The sequence below is a fragment of the Zootermopsis nevadensis genome, unplaced genomic scaffold (genome assembly GCF_977971745.1).
Source record: "Zootermopsis nevadensis isolate Lab colony 2312 unplaced genomic scaffold, Znev_1.0 Znev_ptg000061l, whole genome shotgun sequence".
NCBI classification, from domain to species: domain Eukaryota; kingdom Metazoa; phylum Arthropoda; class Insecta; order Blattodea; family Termopsidae; genus Zootermopsis; species Zootermopsis nevadensis.
Window position 1 is genome coordinate 19,783,430 of NW_028259192.1, and position 17,562 is coordinate 19,800,991.

General features: G+C 37.9%; 1 protein-coding gene across 6 annotated transcripts in view; it reads right to left on the bottom strand.

Annotated features, from left to right (window-relative positions):
* The window catches only part of LOC110838154 (ras-specific guanine nucleotide-releasing factor 2), a 139,344-nt gene that overhangs the window by 88,482 nt on the left and 33,300 nt on the right, over positions 1-17,562 (bottom strand). For all 6 annotated transcript variants that reach the window (XR_015532698.1, XM_022081064.2, XM_022081063.2 and 3 more), the window contains exon 2: positions 1,154-1,291. Coding sequence is in view for 5 of the 6 variants with exons in the window: in XM_022081064.2 (XP_021936756.2) it covers positions 1,154-1,291 (138 nt within the window). In the remaining variant the exon portion in view is untranslated. The remainder of the gene's footprint in view (positions 1-1,153; positions 1,292-17,562) is intronic.

The window sequence follows — 17,562 nt, forward strand, 5'->3', positions numbered from 1 at the left end:
TATGCTTGATGGAATTTGGTTGGAACTGTTATTATCTTTCGGAACAGTAGTAATTATTGGCAAGTTCATTTAGGCTTACGTGTTCCCATGAAGTCCAGATGTCGATATAGTAATGATATATCGCATAAGCTTCAATAAAATAAAAGATAAATAAGTCGCGTATTTATTCAGAAATAAAAAAATGTACGTAAAACGTTTTTTTTTATTAATTTCCAGCATAGAAGTTTTGAAATTCTATTTCTATATACATTTTTGTAACTGCGACAAATTTTAAGCAGGAATTTCTAGCAACTGCCCCCAAGTGCCTGCACAGGCATGTAGCGAGACGCTTTACTTTACTTTACCATGATGTGGCATGTTTTTTGGCATGTAAGAGAGGCAAAAAAGGTAGAAGCAGCCTGGCTCAGTTTAATTCAGGTTAACGAGAACATAAAAAATAAATTCATCTTTATTTTGCTTACGAGTATACTTTCCAAATAGCGAAAGGTACAATTTTAAAAACAATTTTTAAAAAACGACTAATGTATGACGTTCGTCATATGGTCTAATTTAATAAGGCACATTTTAAATATCCATTTTATTCGTGAATGTAATGTGTATTGTTTTTTACGGTGATGAACGTATTTTAAATCACGGTTACCATATTTTAATATACACGGACATCTGACGTGATTTTCGTCTTGTATGGTCAACAGAGAGACGATAGTTAGGTTGCAGCCTTTTTCATGCAATAAATTTAAAATGATTCAGCTGGCAGTCACACTTAATATTATAATCACAGCTACAGAAATTCATCATAAAATATGTAACGTAGTCTAAATACTCCATCGAGCATAGTGCATCGTAATGCACCAACTCGCCAGTCGCTAAATTATACAGCCTCATTACTAGTAACAGACATCACCTCACGCTCAACTCGACGGAAACAACTGCAGGTCTGTCAATACGGAACAGTCGGCTCCTCACGTACCTCGCCGCAAGTTTTAAAAGCAAGGGGAAAGCGTTGCATTGCAGAGCTTGTGTCTGAATAAAACAGCGCTGGAAGGAGTTCTTCGTGATTTGTACTAGCCTGCAGATACGTCGTAGCTTGTCGCAGTCCCAAGTTCAACACATGCGATCGCGTATTATTCTAACAGTGTCGACAGAATCCTACCTGCTTATCTGCAACTTCTTTATTCTTTCCGCCACTTCCGCTGCCAGTTGTAATGAGACGCTCACAGTAGCAGCCTTCAAGCAAAACAACGCCTGACGGCCGGTTGCATGAATCAGAGTCGTAGTAAAACAGCAGGTTCTGAAACAAGACAAATCTTTATAGTAGAAATGCCCGTCAATCGTTTCTTTTTCTTTCTTACTTATTTAACTATGGTTTGCTCGATGAGCAGATTGCACTGGTTCAAACTGAATAATAATCGACAATTGTGAGTTGTATAGATCGAAAATAAAACTATCATGTCGTATTTTAAGGTGTGCTCGCGAATTTTTCTTTTTGCAAGAACTACAGGAAATTTCTAAAATCCTTAGGATGACGGATAGAACTCAATTTCTAGCAAATACGAAACAAACGTTCCAACAAAGACGTTTTGTAGAGAATATTGGCACGGAAACATCTTGTAACAAATCGAAGTTTGAAGGTTTCTGACGGCAGCGTTACATACCGGAAAAATTATTCATCTAAAATTATAATATTACAACGTTTCGAAAGCTGGGTTCTGTTTCGACATCACGTAAAGAGGGGGATCAAGACAAGAGACCTATCTGCTGGTTCCACCGGTTGAGCTAACCTCAGACCTGGACACCAGGATGTCCAACAACCAGGTGGTATGAGTTACAAGAACCCGGAGCTCTTGCTAGAACTGACCATAAAGTACAAGCTTCCAGGCTTTAGCGAAAGCAGCACAACTTAATAGTGACATAAAACAACCCGCCAACTTCTTCAAGTACTTATATGAATTGCTATTTGTTTGCTCACAAAGAGCCTACTTCTATTTTCGTTTTGTTTCCACTAGAAAGTTGTCACGATGAAAAGAGAATTAACTACCGCGACTGACTATAACAAATGACTGTAAAAGACGGAGAGTAGTTTTTACCAATCCCCCAATTTTTTAACATTAAGACTGGTCATTATTTACATGGGGAAAAAATATTTATCGAACTTGACAATCTTATATGCATTCTTCCCCTATTGGGATCGCAAGAGACAAAATAATGCATGTTCGTACAAACACCGACGTTTTCTTGCAGCAAAACTTCGCACTTATACTTATGTTGTTCTTGTACCTCAAACTTGTGTTTCCGGTCAGAGTCTAGTAGTCCCACGATTTATGGAGGCCTACGTAACAAAAGAGTTTACTCAGGTGTGCGCAGTTTTGTTCAACAAGAAAGTACGATCCATTGTGTGCCGTACGGATTTCAACCATGAAATGGAGAAAGATTTAGCGACGGAGTGCTACTTCAAATGTTCCTGCCACCATGCCACCACTGCACCCGGTTTGGTTTGTTCAGGTTTCCTAACGAGACGTAGGCCTTTGTGTCTGCTGTAAATATTTAAACAGGCCAACAGAATCCTCTTTTATTTAGAGAGCTATCTCTTTCCACATTGCCTTTTCTGAGTTACACGACAATGTATATAATAGAAGGTAATTAGATATATATTTTTGAGGCTGCTCCTATATATACAGGAAATATAAGAGAAATTATATTTTAATATGCAAAATAAATTTTACACAAAAGTATGCAAGAAATTCTTCTGTAGAGGATTCGGATGCTCTGTTTCACGTTTATTTTATGATGTTAAATCAACTGATAAGATTATGTATACATACGCGGTAGGATAACTCTAAATAATGAGTCTGAACGGATGTGGAAGGAAGGTGTTGTGGTTATGTCTGACAATGTACTGATTATTAAAACAGGTGGTACATATAGTCACCACTAGGCTTTAAAGGATAATTCCTGTTTATTTTGAAAATAATATGAAACACATACATTCACTCTACGGGTAAGACGCAGGGAGATGGCACATATAATTACCAGTTGGCTTTGAACGGTTAATATCAATACCGTCAAGAAACCTAAATAACACGCATACAACTTTTCATGCAAAACAGGCCTACTTGCTGTACCGGTAATAATATTGACGTGATGAATGTTTTTTATTGTGGTTACAGAGAATTACCTCTGGCCATTAGTTGCAGGTCTCCAGAGTTCAGCAACATTAAATGCGAATGCAAGGAATCCCACACGGACAAACATAACTTCAGTATAATTTGCATTGTGAATTATACATTTATGTATAAACTCGCATAACCCTGACGAAATGTGTTGCCCAATTTCATACAGACGAGAACTTCTAACTACATTTACATCCGTAGATAAACAACCAAGTGACGTACTGTTTGTGCTGCACTGTTGTTTTGTGCGATATATAACTGAAAAGAGAATTGCAGAGAATTCATTTAAATGAAAACTAACCGTAAGCATTTGCATACATCAGGGATGCAAAAAACTGTATTCCCAAGGGTCGAATGTGACACTCACTATAAACGCCCTAAAACTGATAATGAATGAAAACAAAAATATATTTGTGAGAAAATTTGAAAGTAAAATAAATTAAGAACACGAGGGCGTAGCCAAAGTTCTGATGTGTTAGAAACTGGTGAATCATTGTAACCTGACTAAATTTTTTTTAGCGAGATTATTGGCTTAAGCGGAAAAGCTCCTGGCTTTTATGCGGGGGGGGGGGGGTACACGGTTCTAATCTTTGCTGAGACACCGACAATCCAGTCCTTCAAAGCGAATCGCAGGGTAGTAGCTTCAAAGAGGTCATGCTAGCTTCTTCTAAAAAACTTCGAAGTTCACCGAATGCGATCATCTCTCACACCGACGCTAAACAGCCTCTGCAGTTAATCCATCCAAGAAATTTGTACGACAAACAACTATTATTTCTTCTATAGTAGTCGTCACCAAATTGCTCTAAGGTCAGGGAAAGTCTTCACACCCCTCATCACACAGATCAAAGTAGCCATACAGCGTTTGAAGATTTGCTACGTAGTGAGGTCTGAGATGTCTTTACTCGCCTGAGTTTCGCTGTTCATGTTGAAACATTGAACAATTTCTCTGTGACCTTCGTCCCTGCTGACGGGTATGACAGTAGTTTGAGTGAAATACAAACCAATAGGAGCCAAAAATACTTCAGGATCTGGAAATTAAACACGCCAATGACAAATACCTTTTATATTAATACGAGTAAAAATTTCTTTCGTCAGTGTCAGTATTCTCCTTCATTTGCTTTGATTTTGTTTCGTTATATGTCATCCAATTAACGCGTCACAATTCTAAACTATGTATTTTTTTCTGCATTGCGACAAAGGGAATACATGTTTCATGTTCATATATAAATATAACGGACGCTTGGGCATAGTTGTTTTTTCTTACATCACCATGGCAACCGAAACTTCACAGCATTTCAAACTGTTGATTCTACGGACGATCTAAACTAGTAGATATAAATCCCTGGGCATTTCAATTTTTTTTCCTAAGCGCTGCGGGCTACTCACATCCAATTGCGTCATCTGATCTGTATCTCTTTCTTTTTTGTCTACTTTTCTTTTTATCTCTGATATATATACAAATTGTTGCATGCGTTATAAAAAAACGCAAGCTAAAGAATGTTACTCACGTATTACACATACAGAAGGACCTCTCAGACACATGATAAACGAGTGTAACTAACTATATATAAATTTAGGTTATGTTTACATATTCTACGAAAACGTTACCTCATCTGCAGTTGTAAAGAAAAGATCACATATAATAAAAGCAAATATAAACTACTGCAACATTCTTTTGTGTACTTTTTCTTGATTTTGGATAATATTCTTCCTTAAAATAAACATTCTAATATTTTTATATATTCATGAAACGATTATTTACATACATGAATCACAATCGGGCTCTATTCTAATTGATAGGCTTCGTAAATATACATACGCTTCAATAAATAATTTATCTACGTATGCTAGGATACTACCTGTGTGTTGTGCATGACTGGCCAAGTTCTCAGTAATAATGCTAGACGGTAGAATGCTCTATTTTAAAAGTAATGCTACTATTAAGGCAGCTTTAGTACTTTTGGATGAGGTGAAAGTATGAAAGTGTTAAAAGAAATGAAAAGAAATGGGGCAAGAGATGAAGATACAGAATAACTCATTCCTCGCGAAATTTTAACGCACCTTTTTCACTACATTAAAAATAATCTGAAAAAGTACGCATCTTTCAAAAAAATTTACACTTGGTAAGCATGTTATTGGCCATAATAGTTTTGTCTTTGAATTTTAACTCGATAGAAACGAACATCTTCTCCAGTGCCCCTATTCAGCATACGAACCCAGCATATTCAGGTTACTGAACGTCTGCAGACTGCTCGTGCTTCCTACTTAAAGTGATGAAGCAAGAGACGTAGGGCAGCGCCTCTCATATCAAGGCGGCACCGTCTTCCTCTGAAATCAGATCTCTCTGGAGCATCTCATTATTGCACACTCTCGCCACGTAATGTTAAGATGTGTTCCACATCCCAGAGGGCGTATCACATACCCAATCATTCTGACTCGAAGATCTCACATTTATAACTAAAACATGTTTCATTCCCTGTAGGTAATCTAAGATACAAAATTAAAGACGGTACAATTTGTTGACAACGGTTGATTCATACTTGTGTTATTTAACGACTCTCGGCTGTGGGCGGATATAGAAGATAAATGTGAATGATGAATTGGAAGGAATGTGGAAGGAAGCGGTCGTGGTGTATTTAAAGTACTTTCCCAGGATTTGCCTAGAGTAAAGGAGAAAAACACGAAAAACCTAAATCAGAGAAGAAATAAATTATGTCCGATGGTGAAGTTGGAAAATTGGAAAGGATAAGACGGCATTGAGCCCTAGCCAAGCAACAGGTGATCTGTATAAACGCTGATGGTGAGTGGACTGGAGGTCAGTAGAACTGGATCAGCGCGAATACTGTTACAAATTCCGTGGCTTTCTGCAGCCCGCACAGCAGCAGCGAGAGACGACTCCTAAGTTACTTAACTTTACTATATTAACTGCAGAAGTTCAGCTACATCGATATTAGGATAGTTTATACAGTATACTGTAAAATACATTAGACAACATACGTGACCTATTTCAAGGTACTATCACAGTGAGCACAAAAACACACAAAAGTCAAGTTAACTCGTGGATCGACCGAGCAATGAACCGGCTACCTCCCACATACAAATGTGTCTCATTAGCCCTTTAATGTCTCTCATCGGCTGTGGCAGTATGCTGACAGTGGAATCTAAAGCTGTCATACTTATATTGGTACTGATGCGGCAATTGTGTAATTTCCTGGATTATAGTCTCTGCTGACACCTATTTTTCACTTTCATTCCCAGTCTGAAAGTCTATAGCATTATGAGAATGTCTTAATTAAGACAGATTTCGTTGCTATTCTAAGCCTCTCGTCTTTAACTCCATATTATTTTGCCGTAGAATTATGTAGCTATAAACTGGCGTATCTGAGCTTCAGAGTGAACAGATAAGGGCAAAACTTTGTTGTGACAGTCACGCCTCTGAGAAAGTTATACCGCATCGGAATAAAGACAAGTTCTGCAAACCCTTTCATAGTCTATCATTACCGTCTAGCAGCTAAACAAGCGAGTGTTATCATTTGGAAAATGAAAATCAAATTGAAACTAATGTTAGAGTTTAACGCAGTTACTGTACAAAATTAGAAATAATTTTGACCTTTGAGGTTCTCACGAAGATGAAGAGTTGCAGGGCTGAAGATAAGGCAATGTTTTCTTTTCGAAATCTTATCTACCTGCAAGTCCTCACGGTCTTGCGACCCAGAAGACGAAAATCAACAATTCTGAATATTATATAAATACAAATAAACGTTTCATTAACCATTAATCACAATCCCCAAACAGTAAAAAATAAATCGACTTTTAAAAATCATAAATAATTACGTGGTAACATGAGGAACAATTTGGTCTGATGCAGAGCATATCTCGAAGGTTATAAATTCTTCCGTAACAGGGGTAAGGAAAGGTGCAGGGACTTCAAAATCTCTCTTCATGTGTGGCGCGGATTTTCGACTGTGCCAGTTTCACTAGTGGTAGGACAACAGGAAGCTCGTAAATCTTTAAAGGACTACATCTCCGCCAAACCGTCCGCGCGCTTAGTTCTATGGTTACACATATACATTGTGTATACATTGAATCCAGACGCAATGTGATGTCACTTACTTTCCTAAAACCCCACATACCAATCATTTCCAACTACGTCTATTTTATTAGTTAGCCCATAACAATTTTAAACTGCAACGCATACATAGGAAAAAATACAGTCGGGAAAGTGTGGAGTTACATGTTTGACTTTAAAAGTTTAGATGTTAAAATTATGGTCGTACAAGAGCGAATTAATTTGTTGAAATAGGTCCTTCTGCCCTGGTTCTTGCTTCGTCATTCACTGACTATGCATTCTGCCCACAGCGTGTATTTATGACTTTCGTATGATTCTCAGAACAAACGTCGATTATTTCCTTGAAGTACGCTAACCAACTCATCACACTAAGGCCCGTTTCACAGTGTCGACCGGTTGCCGGCGACCAGTCGCTGAACGACCACAAGGTAGAAAAGCTAAGTACGAGCTTACACACGAGGGCGACCGCGACCAACAAGCAGTGAGCGACGCATAGGAGACCAACGACCACGAGATACATAGATGGCAATCACGCGTTCACATTGCGGGCGACTCAGTCAGCGACCAGAGCTCAGAGTGGTGACATATCCGTTGTTTCTTGTTTTCTCCCGTCTTGTTCATGTCACTCAAGTGATCAGTAGATCATGAGTTTTGATACTGAAAGATTTATTTCGGCCGTAGAGTCACGAAGAGCCATTTTGGACCTTGCAAGTCCCGATTATGCAAACAGGGAGTTGAAAAAAAGTCAGTGGGAAGAGGTTGTGGAATTGTTTGACGAATTTTTATCATTATAGTGATCTCCTCGACGTCCATACTTCTTGACTGCTTCCAAAATATTTTTTTTTTTACTGAGGCCTCTGTCTGCGCTGGTCGCCCTGTTGGTCTCCTCGTTTGGTCGCTGATGGTTTTGGTCGTTCAGCGACGGCGACCGGTCGACAGTGTGAAACGGCCCTAATAGAGATATGCTGTGTTTTCTTTGAGGTTGAGAACTGGACTGAACAGAACTCCGGGCTTCAAAGGGTTAATGATGGCAGTATGGAGTAATAATTATTTCTGTGAGCAACTGTAGAACTTAACGAACAACGTGAAGTCAAAAGCGGGACGCGTCTCACTGATGAACTCTTGGAAAGGTGCGTGCGAATAGCAACTACAGAAATCGGACCTGTTAGTGGAGGATTGCCCAAGCAAAAGGAGTGTCAAGCATCTCAATGACGACTTATTCTCTTAATGAACATTATTGGGTAAAATATCGTCAACCTGTTTGCAATAGGAGATCTAATTTGTTAGAATTTTTAATAAACTGCCATGTCGTTGGTATAAATTGTCCTCATCTATAACTGTGCGGTCCGCGTGTCGATAATAAACGGTGAATGTAGCAACAGTTATCACAAAGCTTAATAACCCATGGACTACAGATTGTGATAATTTTATATGATTTGTTACGAAAGCATAGTGTTTAATCTCTACTAAAACCGGAAGTGTCTACACAATACCATCCTAATTTATTAGATAAACGAGTTTATGGCCTATGTGAACATCATCTCCTCTAAAATTTCCCAAAAGTTGTCTGACATAAACTATGACGATGGCAAATAAATGTTTTTGGTGTAACAAACACAAGCAACTTGGTATTACAAAACATAAAATAACATGAAGGTTCGTTCCGCTTTAAGTTTATGTGGGTGAAACAGTGATTAAACCTAGAAGCACGTCTATAAAAATCAGTTCGCACAGAAAAATTGCTTCTCCCACCTAACCTGTGTCAACATTTTAAGTTCTCGTAAATGAAGTCGCGACATAGGAACACAGTGTATCGATTTGGCTTCTTCATACTTCTCATGTTATTTAATGACAGAAAGTATGGAGTTGACCGTCGAATGAGACAGTAAGATAAAATTACAGTGTGAATAGACAACGATGGACAGCAGAGATATTTCAAGGCGCTAAACGTTCGACTGGTAGGACTGAAGAAATCCACAAAAAAACACTCACGTTTCTCAGTTAGTCAATAAAATCCGAACCTTCATAGACCCCGAAGGTTCACTGCGATGCTCAAGAGAGTCTGACACTTACCCTATCCTGAGCCACATGAAACCAACCTACACTCTGTCTTTAAGATAAATTTTAATATTATTCTGCCATTTACATCTGGGCCTTAAACTAGTGCTGCTTAATATGATCATGGCAACGATATCTAGAGTAGAGACTTCCTATAGTCCACATACATAGCAAAAGTGATGATATAAATTAGTTCTTTTTGCACACACATACAATGAACATAAATTCGAACTTCACTAAAACTATTATGAAAAGTTACTTCATTATGTTTGCGTGTATTGACGTTTTCATCATTTTATGGGGTGTTTTAATGGATGACAAACTCATCAACAGTTGTGGAACAACGTTATGTAAACAGCACTTTCAATTAATTACCACAAAGCAGCGACCTCAACTGTGACATACACGCATACATAGCCGACGGGTAAAGTGACTTAAAATGCCACCTTTCATTGCAACTCTCGTGTACCACGTCATCAAAAACGAGGTCTGAGGTCTTACTGGCGACCGAGTCACGGCGGTATAACTAACCCATCATTACATTTGATATAAATTAAATACCTCTGTTACGTATAATCTGAATCACGTGAGATTTCAAGTTCTTATGACGGCGAGTGTGCAGACAGCTGTCTTATGGTTGTTGCGCCGTGCAGTCTGGTAGAAAATTACAGACGTTTCAAAGGTGCTTGCTGCGTCCATCATCAGGGCGATGTTGATAAATTATTTCCAAGGCTTGACGATGGAGGCAGGATGATCCACCGAAATGTTGTTAAAGTAACAGAGTTATGACTGCTTAATCATTACATCTGGTTTGTGGATAAGAAATAACTATCTATGTTTTATTAAACTGAATCATGGCTGTATAACCATAATAACTTGTGTGGGAAAGAATAGACTATTAAAACACAATTTGTCTTTGAGAGATTTGAGGTTCTCATGGCAGTAAAGCTGGTAATGTTGTTATTCTGGGTTGAGGCACCGCGTCGACTTGCGGGTAGATACCATCGTTTCTGAGAAAAAGTAATATATTTATCTTCAGGGCTGAGTCTAGTGAAGTCCACATTTACCTTTCAGAGATAGCTGTGTCTCATTTACCGTTTCGGCCTCACACTAATGGATCGAAATCAAATATTTTAATTTTACATGAAACATTGTATTTGTAAGCTCACGGACCTAATTACAAACACGACAAATGAAATTTCGATGTTATGTCTGGCAAATTAAAATTATTGTTAATATTTACCAGTAGATATTATGGACAGAAAGCTGCATTATAATTACTGAACTACACGCTATTCTCTTGTCTACATGGACAATTCAGGAGCTAATAAACGTAAGTCAGAAGACAGATTCTTTTCGGCCTGTGAAGTGAATAGTTGTCTTTATATTACTACTGTTTAATGAAAATAAATATTATGTTATTAAGTAAATTTTTTCATAACAACTTTGGACTACGATTCCATTTTCACGTGAGTTGTCGTCCGAGACGATTTTATTGCATTTAGTCGCCACGAAAGCCTCAAGTCTTATACCTCCTGCTTACCTTTGATGTTAATTTATTAGGATCTAAATTAATAAAATCTTTTATTTCTTTGTAATAAGTTAAATTACTTGCAATCATTGGAAGTTTAACGGCTTACAGTAATTGGCTTTGAACAGTGCATATATAAAGAGATATTTGACGAGGCTGTGAGTTCTCGAGAAAAAATGCAAAACACTCGGTTACGTCCTAACATTCGCACACCCTGTTGGACCATATTATAATCTCTGCAGAGAGCATGAAACTCGGTATAAAACCAGCAGGTTAACTACATCCTCGAGCCAAGCACACTGAAACAATTTTCCACGTCTGTGAACAGAGACATTCGTGCTTGGCTCGTTAGCATATATGTCATTATTTCTTTCTTCACACAATTAGGTTCCATGTTCTGAAGTAGCCTACGAGAGTAAACATAAATCTTATTGATGGTTGATGTTATTTTACTCTGTGTAAGACATAATTAGCTGCTAGTACTCTACACTAAAATCTGCATACAAGAAGAGTGTAGTTTTGTGCGTTCATCTTTCCCACTGTGTAAGGCAAAGGTAAGTTTGTCTCTAAATTAAGCGCCATGCTGTGAGGAGCAGAGTGGAATGGAGGTACAACTCTACACATTCTTAACCTTGACACCCATCGAATAGCGAGTGGGTGCGTCTCAGAGCAGATCCGGAACACTGTTGTATGAAAACAGCGTGGCTGATTTTATTATCATAACTACGTAATTAAGCAGCAGGCAGAGTTGCCCTTAAGACACTTACACTCACTCAGCTTGTCTAAAAATTATCCGCTTGATTTGAACCAGAAGATTTATTACTATCTTCTCGAGGGCCTGCCAGTGGAATGTATATCAAGTCAGTTTTATCTAATCCACAGTTCTACACCATATAACTTCAAGGTTAATTTTAATATTTTCCAGCCATTTTTGCCCCTGTCTGCGAAGTGATCTCTTCCCTATACGTTTTCCGGCAAATATGATGCATGCATGTCCCATCTCCCCCATGCATGCTACATATTCCGCCATCTATCACACTTGGTTTGATCGCCATAATAATATATGTATATTTACTTATATACAAGGCAGCAAAATATATTTTCACGTTTAAACGATCCGCAGGTTTCGATATTACGCACTGATAAATCCTGATTTTTATATTTTGCTTTGTTATACTTTTTAATACAGATTTGTCTTTTTAAATACTACTTTAGAGTTTCCCAGTATTACTTATGGGAAATTATATATATATATATATATATATATATATATATATATATATTAGACGACTGAGTTATTTATTACTTCATGGAGTGTTCATGTAAATAAATGAGAAGATTTGGTTCCAATCTTGTTAAGAATAAAGGTAGGTTAAGCACAGGAAGGTAACAAGCAAAATGATGTCATGGTCACAAGAGAAGGATACTAAAATAGTCCTGCCAGAAACGTGGGAAGACAATATAAGAGATTTCCCTTCGGACAGGGACAGACTGAGTACGAGACGGGCATCAAGGGAAAACACAAGTCTCAAGGAAGTGAAAACGAACGGTCTGCCCCCTCAGAAGGGAATCTTACAACCATCAATAGATACAAATAATGAACTGCATTGACTGAGAGAAACTCCAACCACGTATTAGGTCTTAATTAAAAAGTTGCTAACACAACTGAACTTAAAACTCTGTTACCGACTTCTCGTCTCAAACTTTTAACTTTAAGTAAACGGAAACGTGACGCAGTTTACCAGCAACCGAATCTTTTGCTTCGGTTACCATTGCCTTGTTCAGTTCTACCCTCGTTATTCGACTTTCTCGTTATGATTCGCTGAAAAAGGTATTTCATAATTTTATGTTAAAAAGTAACAGAATTCATTGAAGCACTATCTTCACAGATCGCAATAAAACACAAAATATATCAAATTAATTTTCAAACTATATTAAAATTGTAAGCCAAATTTAGAAACGTCTTCACGACGACTGAAGCCAGATTCCTGTCAAAAGAACGAACACAAAACTGACCGCCTGACTCCAGACCCCACCAAATTCGCCTCGTTTGCTTTTCTTGCGACCAGAGTCGCCACCTTCAATATTTTCCTAAATTCACGAACGACGCACTCGTGCACTCAAAGCACATATTATATCATGAGTAGATAATGTTTCTGTAATAATTTCATGATAAATGTCTTTCACGAAAGAACAAGAAGTCTGTAACTCGGCAAATTCAAACGTTTCGGGACACAGACCGCGCAACTGTCCACAGCAAATTCCATCTAAAATGACGAAGGAACTACCGATTTCCAAAATAGGCCCTTCAATACAGACCAAGTAGAAGATATCTGATTACATTAAAAAGCGGTAAATAAAAGATAAAATATATATAATTAAGGCACTTAGTGTTATGTTTCGTTTAGTCGAAACGCTGGTTCGGTATATCTTCGGGGTATCATGTGATTCAACGCTCTGTGCTCACCTCATATAAATTATTAGGGAACTGTTGAAGAGGACTTCGTTATATGAAATAACAACAGATCCAATAATTACGTACTGCTATCAAGTTTAACAAACCATCCGTGTATAAAGAAACTTCATTGCGTTTGGTAAGCGAACCTGTTAGAGGCCGCGTGTGTCGAGTAAGTGAATACTACATGAAGCGGAGTCCTTGAGAAACTACTCAAAAAATACCACGCCTTTATGGAACCAAAAGGTTTATTTCCGTATTTACAAGACTTTTACGTTTGAGGCAGTACGCACATCTGAAACGTCGGTTAATTTCTAAACGACTACACGGTGTAAAATATACCAGAAGATAGTCATCAAGATCTATGATGAGAAACCAAGTTTTACATCCTTATAATGAAAGAAGGGACAATAAAACGACTGCAAACAAATCTAAACTAAACAACAGAACATATAATAAATCTATGCATTTATGGATATAAGTAACAGCAAACTATATTATTAAGTTTAATTGAAACTACCGGAAGTTGCAGTTCAGTAAGAAGCATTCCTCGTATTCGGAAAAGTCTGGTTTTGAACCTCGGTCAGGAAGCCTGACTGAGGTTTGCCGTGGCTTTCCTCAGCCTCTGAAGGAAAATGTTGATGAAATTCCTTAAAGCCAGTCACGACCGCTTTCCTCATAATTCACAATCATCCTCATTTTGAATGCAATATAAATGTGCAGTTGATAAATGTGCTTGTATTTCGGTGTCAAAATACTGTTATCATCTGTGTCAATAACAGGAACACATTTTTAAAAGTAAAATATAAAACGTTTATAGGTACGTAACGTTACAGTAACAGTAATCGAAGCTACACATAGAAACGAAACTGTGGGAAATGATCCGAAGAGAATTTCTGTGGCAGCAGATGGACTGAGTGAAACATGGCGTCATTAGTACATGCTACCAAGTAGTGGGTTGGATCTACAAAAATAATGAACCTCCATTCAGTCTGAAAGGACACAGGCATTTGGAGTCTGTACTGTGCTCTCTCATTTGTGTGCGAACACAATGTTTCGGAAAATAGCGTCTCTCCTTCTGCGTTTATTCGTTTGTTAAATTCTTACTAATTCTCAATTTTTCTAGCAAAATAATAGACAGTATATTGTAAAGAAGAAACAGCTGTTCAATAATCTGAGGCATCGTATTCAAGATACAGTGCAGACACGTTATCTTGGTAGCGAAAGGATGGACGATCGGGGAAAAGGTTTGGAACGGAAGGACTTTTTTTGTACGAGTCAGTAAAAATAACAGTATAGGAAATCAATGTTTTCTAAACAGACAGTAGAACGCCTGCTGGACCTTGATGAGGCCAGACAGACTGAGTGGCAACTAGGAAGGCAAATCTCAAGATAACTTGCGCGTATAGTACATCGGCAATAAAACTGATTTTCAATAAAAAGACCTGCCCAAGCGACATGAAAATTGAAAGGGGTGATGATCAGCACGAAACATCCTGTTTCAAGATAATGACCAGACATTCGTCTGGAAGGACTGAAGCAAACCATGACAGCACGGCCGAGAATTAAAAAACCCTGAGACCATCCTAATATAATTCTGTAAGGTTAATGCTAGAGAATCTTGTTCGGTTGTTCGCGTTTACTTTGTGTTGTCTTGTGTTACATTTCCGATTTCCTGATATTGCATCTTATCACTTGTCTTAGTTATCAATTATCTTAGTAAGAATTCGTAAAACAATTACAGTAGACGAGGCAACGTTTCGAAGACAATTGTAAAGCCAAAGAAGACGAAAATATGACAATCGTGCACAACAAATTAATTTCCAACTTTTGAAATGTTATGGTCTATTAACAAATGCCAGGAAAGTACGTCTACAACATCACAGAAAACGCCTGGACCATCGGCTTTCAAAAATGTCATTCAAAGTAGTATCGAACTTTGAGATCTTGCCAATGTTTGTGTGTGCCTTAACACGATTTTAACCTCAGTCCACGACTTGCACATGGAACGAATGAACTAGAAGTATCTGTCCATCCTAGATGCTGATTCAGAACTCCGATGAGAATATCAGTGAAATGCTGTGTACAGTCCTTCCAACCAGTACAGTCAGGCATGGGACTAAAACGAACATTTCCCGGTTACCGTTTAAATTGTCATATTCAGACTTGAAGACACAAAAAGCCGGAAGAACTGCAACGTACGCGTTCATGTGCCTCTTAATTTATTTCTTAATTTGTCACTCTTTTGTAGTTTATTTACTTAATTTTCCTTCCGTTTCGCTATTCTCTATGCACAATCCACAAAAAGGAAGTGCAGGTAGAATATGATAAGGAAGGAGACAAGGAAGTTTTTTGTAGATAATATTTTATTATTAACGATAAAGGAACTTATAATAAATTGATAAAATGTAAGGTTGTAGAATACTTGAATAAATTTGGACGTAAATAAAGAAAATGACCAGCAAAATTAAGTTAAAACAGGGAAGAGGACAGTCGGTCTCTAGAAAAAAGGTGTAACTCAGTGGCCCTCTTAGCTAATATATTTAACAGACTGCGATTTGCAAAACCCCAGAGTTAGAAGGACAGTCTTCTGTGTAGAGTACTCAGACCAATAAATAAATGAATAAATATGGTTGTTCCCCTCTAGGGAGTCGATCCCCTGTCAGTCAGATCGTAGCCAGTCACTATACTGACTGAAGTCATAATTGTCAAAAGACAGATAATATAACATGGATGAATTAACGTAATCCCTTAAACGATTGAAAACAGGATGGCCTACATATATGAAAGTGCAATCGAAGTACACAAGTTTAAAAAACATAATCACAAGCGCCATACTACATAAGCCCCGTAAGTCTGGCAAATAATTAATTAATGTTCTCATTATTTTCAAAATTAATGAAGCTGTTACAACTAATCCTGCAACATTATACCAGCAATGAATAATTCTGTTTCGTAATTACACTACACAATCTTTTTCGCAGACGTCCGTGTGAGTGCGACCCAAAGACGTATTTTTAAGACGACACAAAGAACCACTTACATATTCTCCCAAAAAATCGCCAACTTCCAATAATCGATATGAGGACACCCGAGGCAGATGAGCCCAAACACAACATATATTTCTTTTGTTCTATCATAAATTTCCCTCTCCTTCCTTATTCATAACTACATCCCGAAATTCATATCCTAGCCTTCGCAAATTCCAGAAACCAAAGATTAGAATCCTGGAGACGATAACATTCACTCTGTCAGCCATGAAATTACTCATTTTCCAAATTTTAATCAGACAGGCTGTAAGAATTCTTAGATATGGAATCGGTCCATCATGAAGCCACTGCTTTTTCAGAAAATCAAAGCCGTGTCAGAGGGAAAGTCGCAGTTTAAAACCGAGAGTGTGATAGACACACCTCGACGAGAGGTGACAGACGAGTGTGTATTATTGGAGGAATTGCTGCTTGCGGTGAAATATGAAGGCGGAGAAAATCCTGTCCTAGTGCCACTTCTTCCCCCATATGTCGAATATGGGCTACACCAGGATCTAAACTGGTCTCCGCGGCGAAGATCTGGCGCTCAATCAGCCGAGATGTGAAACGGCCGCAGGTGGGACATGAATCCGATACCTCAGCGTAAGAATATAGACGACATAAAACAGTGCATGCTTCAAATATCTGTGCCAAAGAAATCAAAACAACAACATCCATGGTCCATCCAGTATAATTAAAATTAGAGATCTTAGGGATTATACTTCCAATGCAGCCACTTGTACAAAGAGTAATTTTCCGTTCTGACAATGAAAGAAACTCACAGTTACTCTTTTGGACGAAACACGTAAATATTTGTTTAATAATTATGATGATGACGACGATGAGGATAATCTTTCGACCCATTTGCATCTCAGTGTAGCGCCTATTAAAACTGTTTTGTCTTGAATATAGGAAGGAAGATAATATTAAAATGGATCGGTTTTTTGACTCTGACCATTGTCCAAGTTTAATATGTGTACGACGTTTCGAAAACCGGATCCGACTGTATAGTACCATCGTCAGAACCCTACAGAATCTAATTAAAATGGATCATAAGGAAATACGATATGAGTGAATAATTTGGATAAAACTGGCTCAGAATAGGGACCATTTTACGGCTTCTATAAATAGTGTAATTAATCTTCTGGTGCCATAAAAGATGGGGAATTTCTTAACTAGCCGTGCAACTGTCTGTTTCTCAAGGACGCATTTTTTTTCTGGAGTTAGATAGTTAGGAAATTAGTAAATGAAGT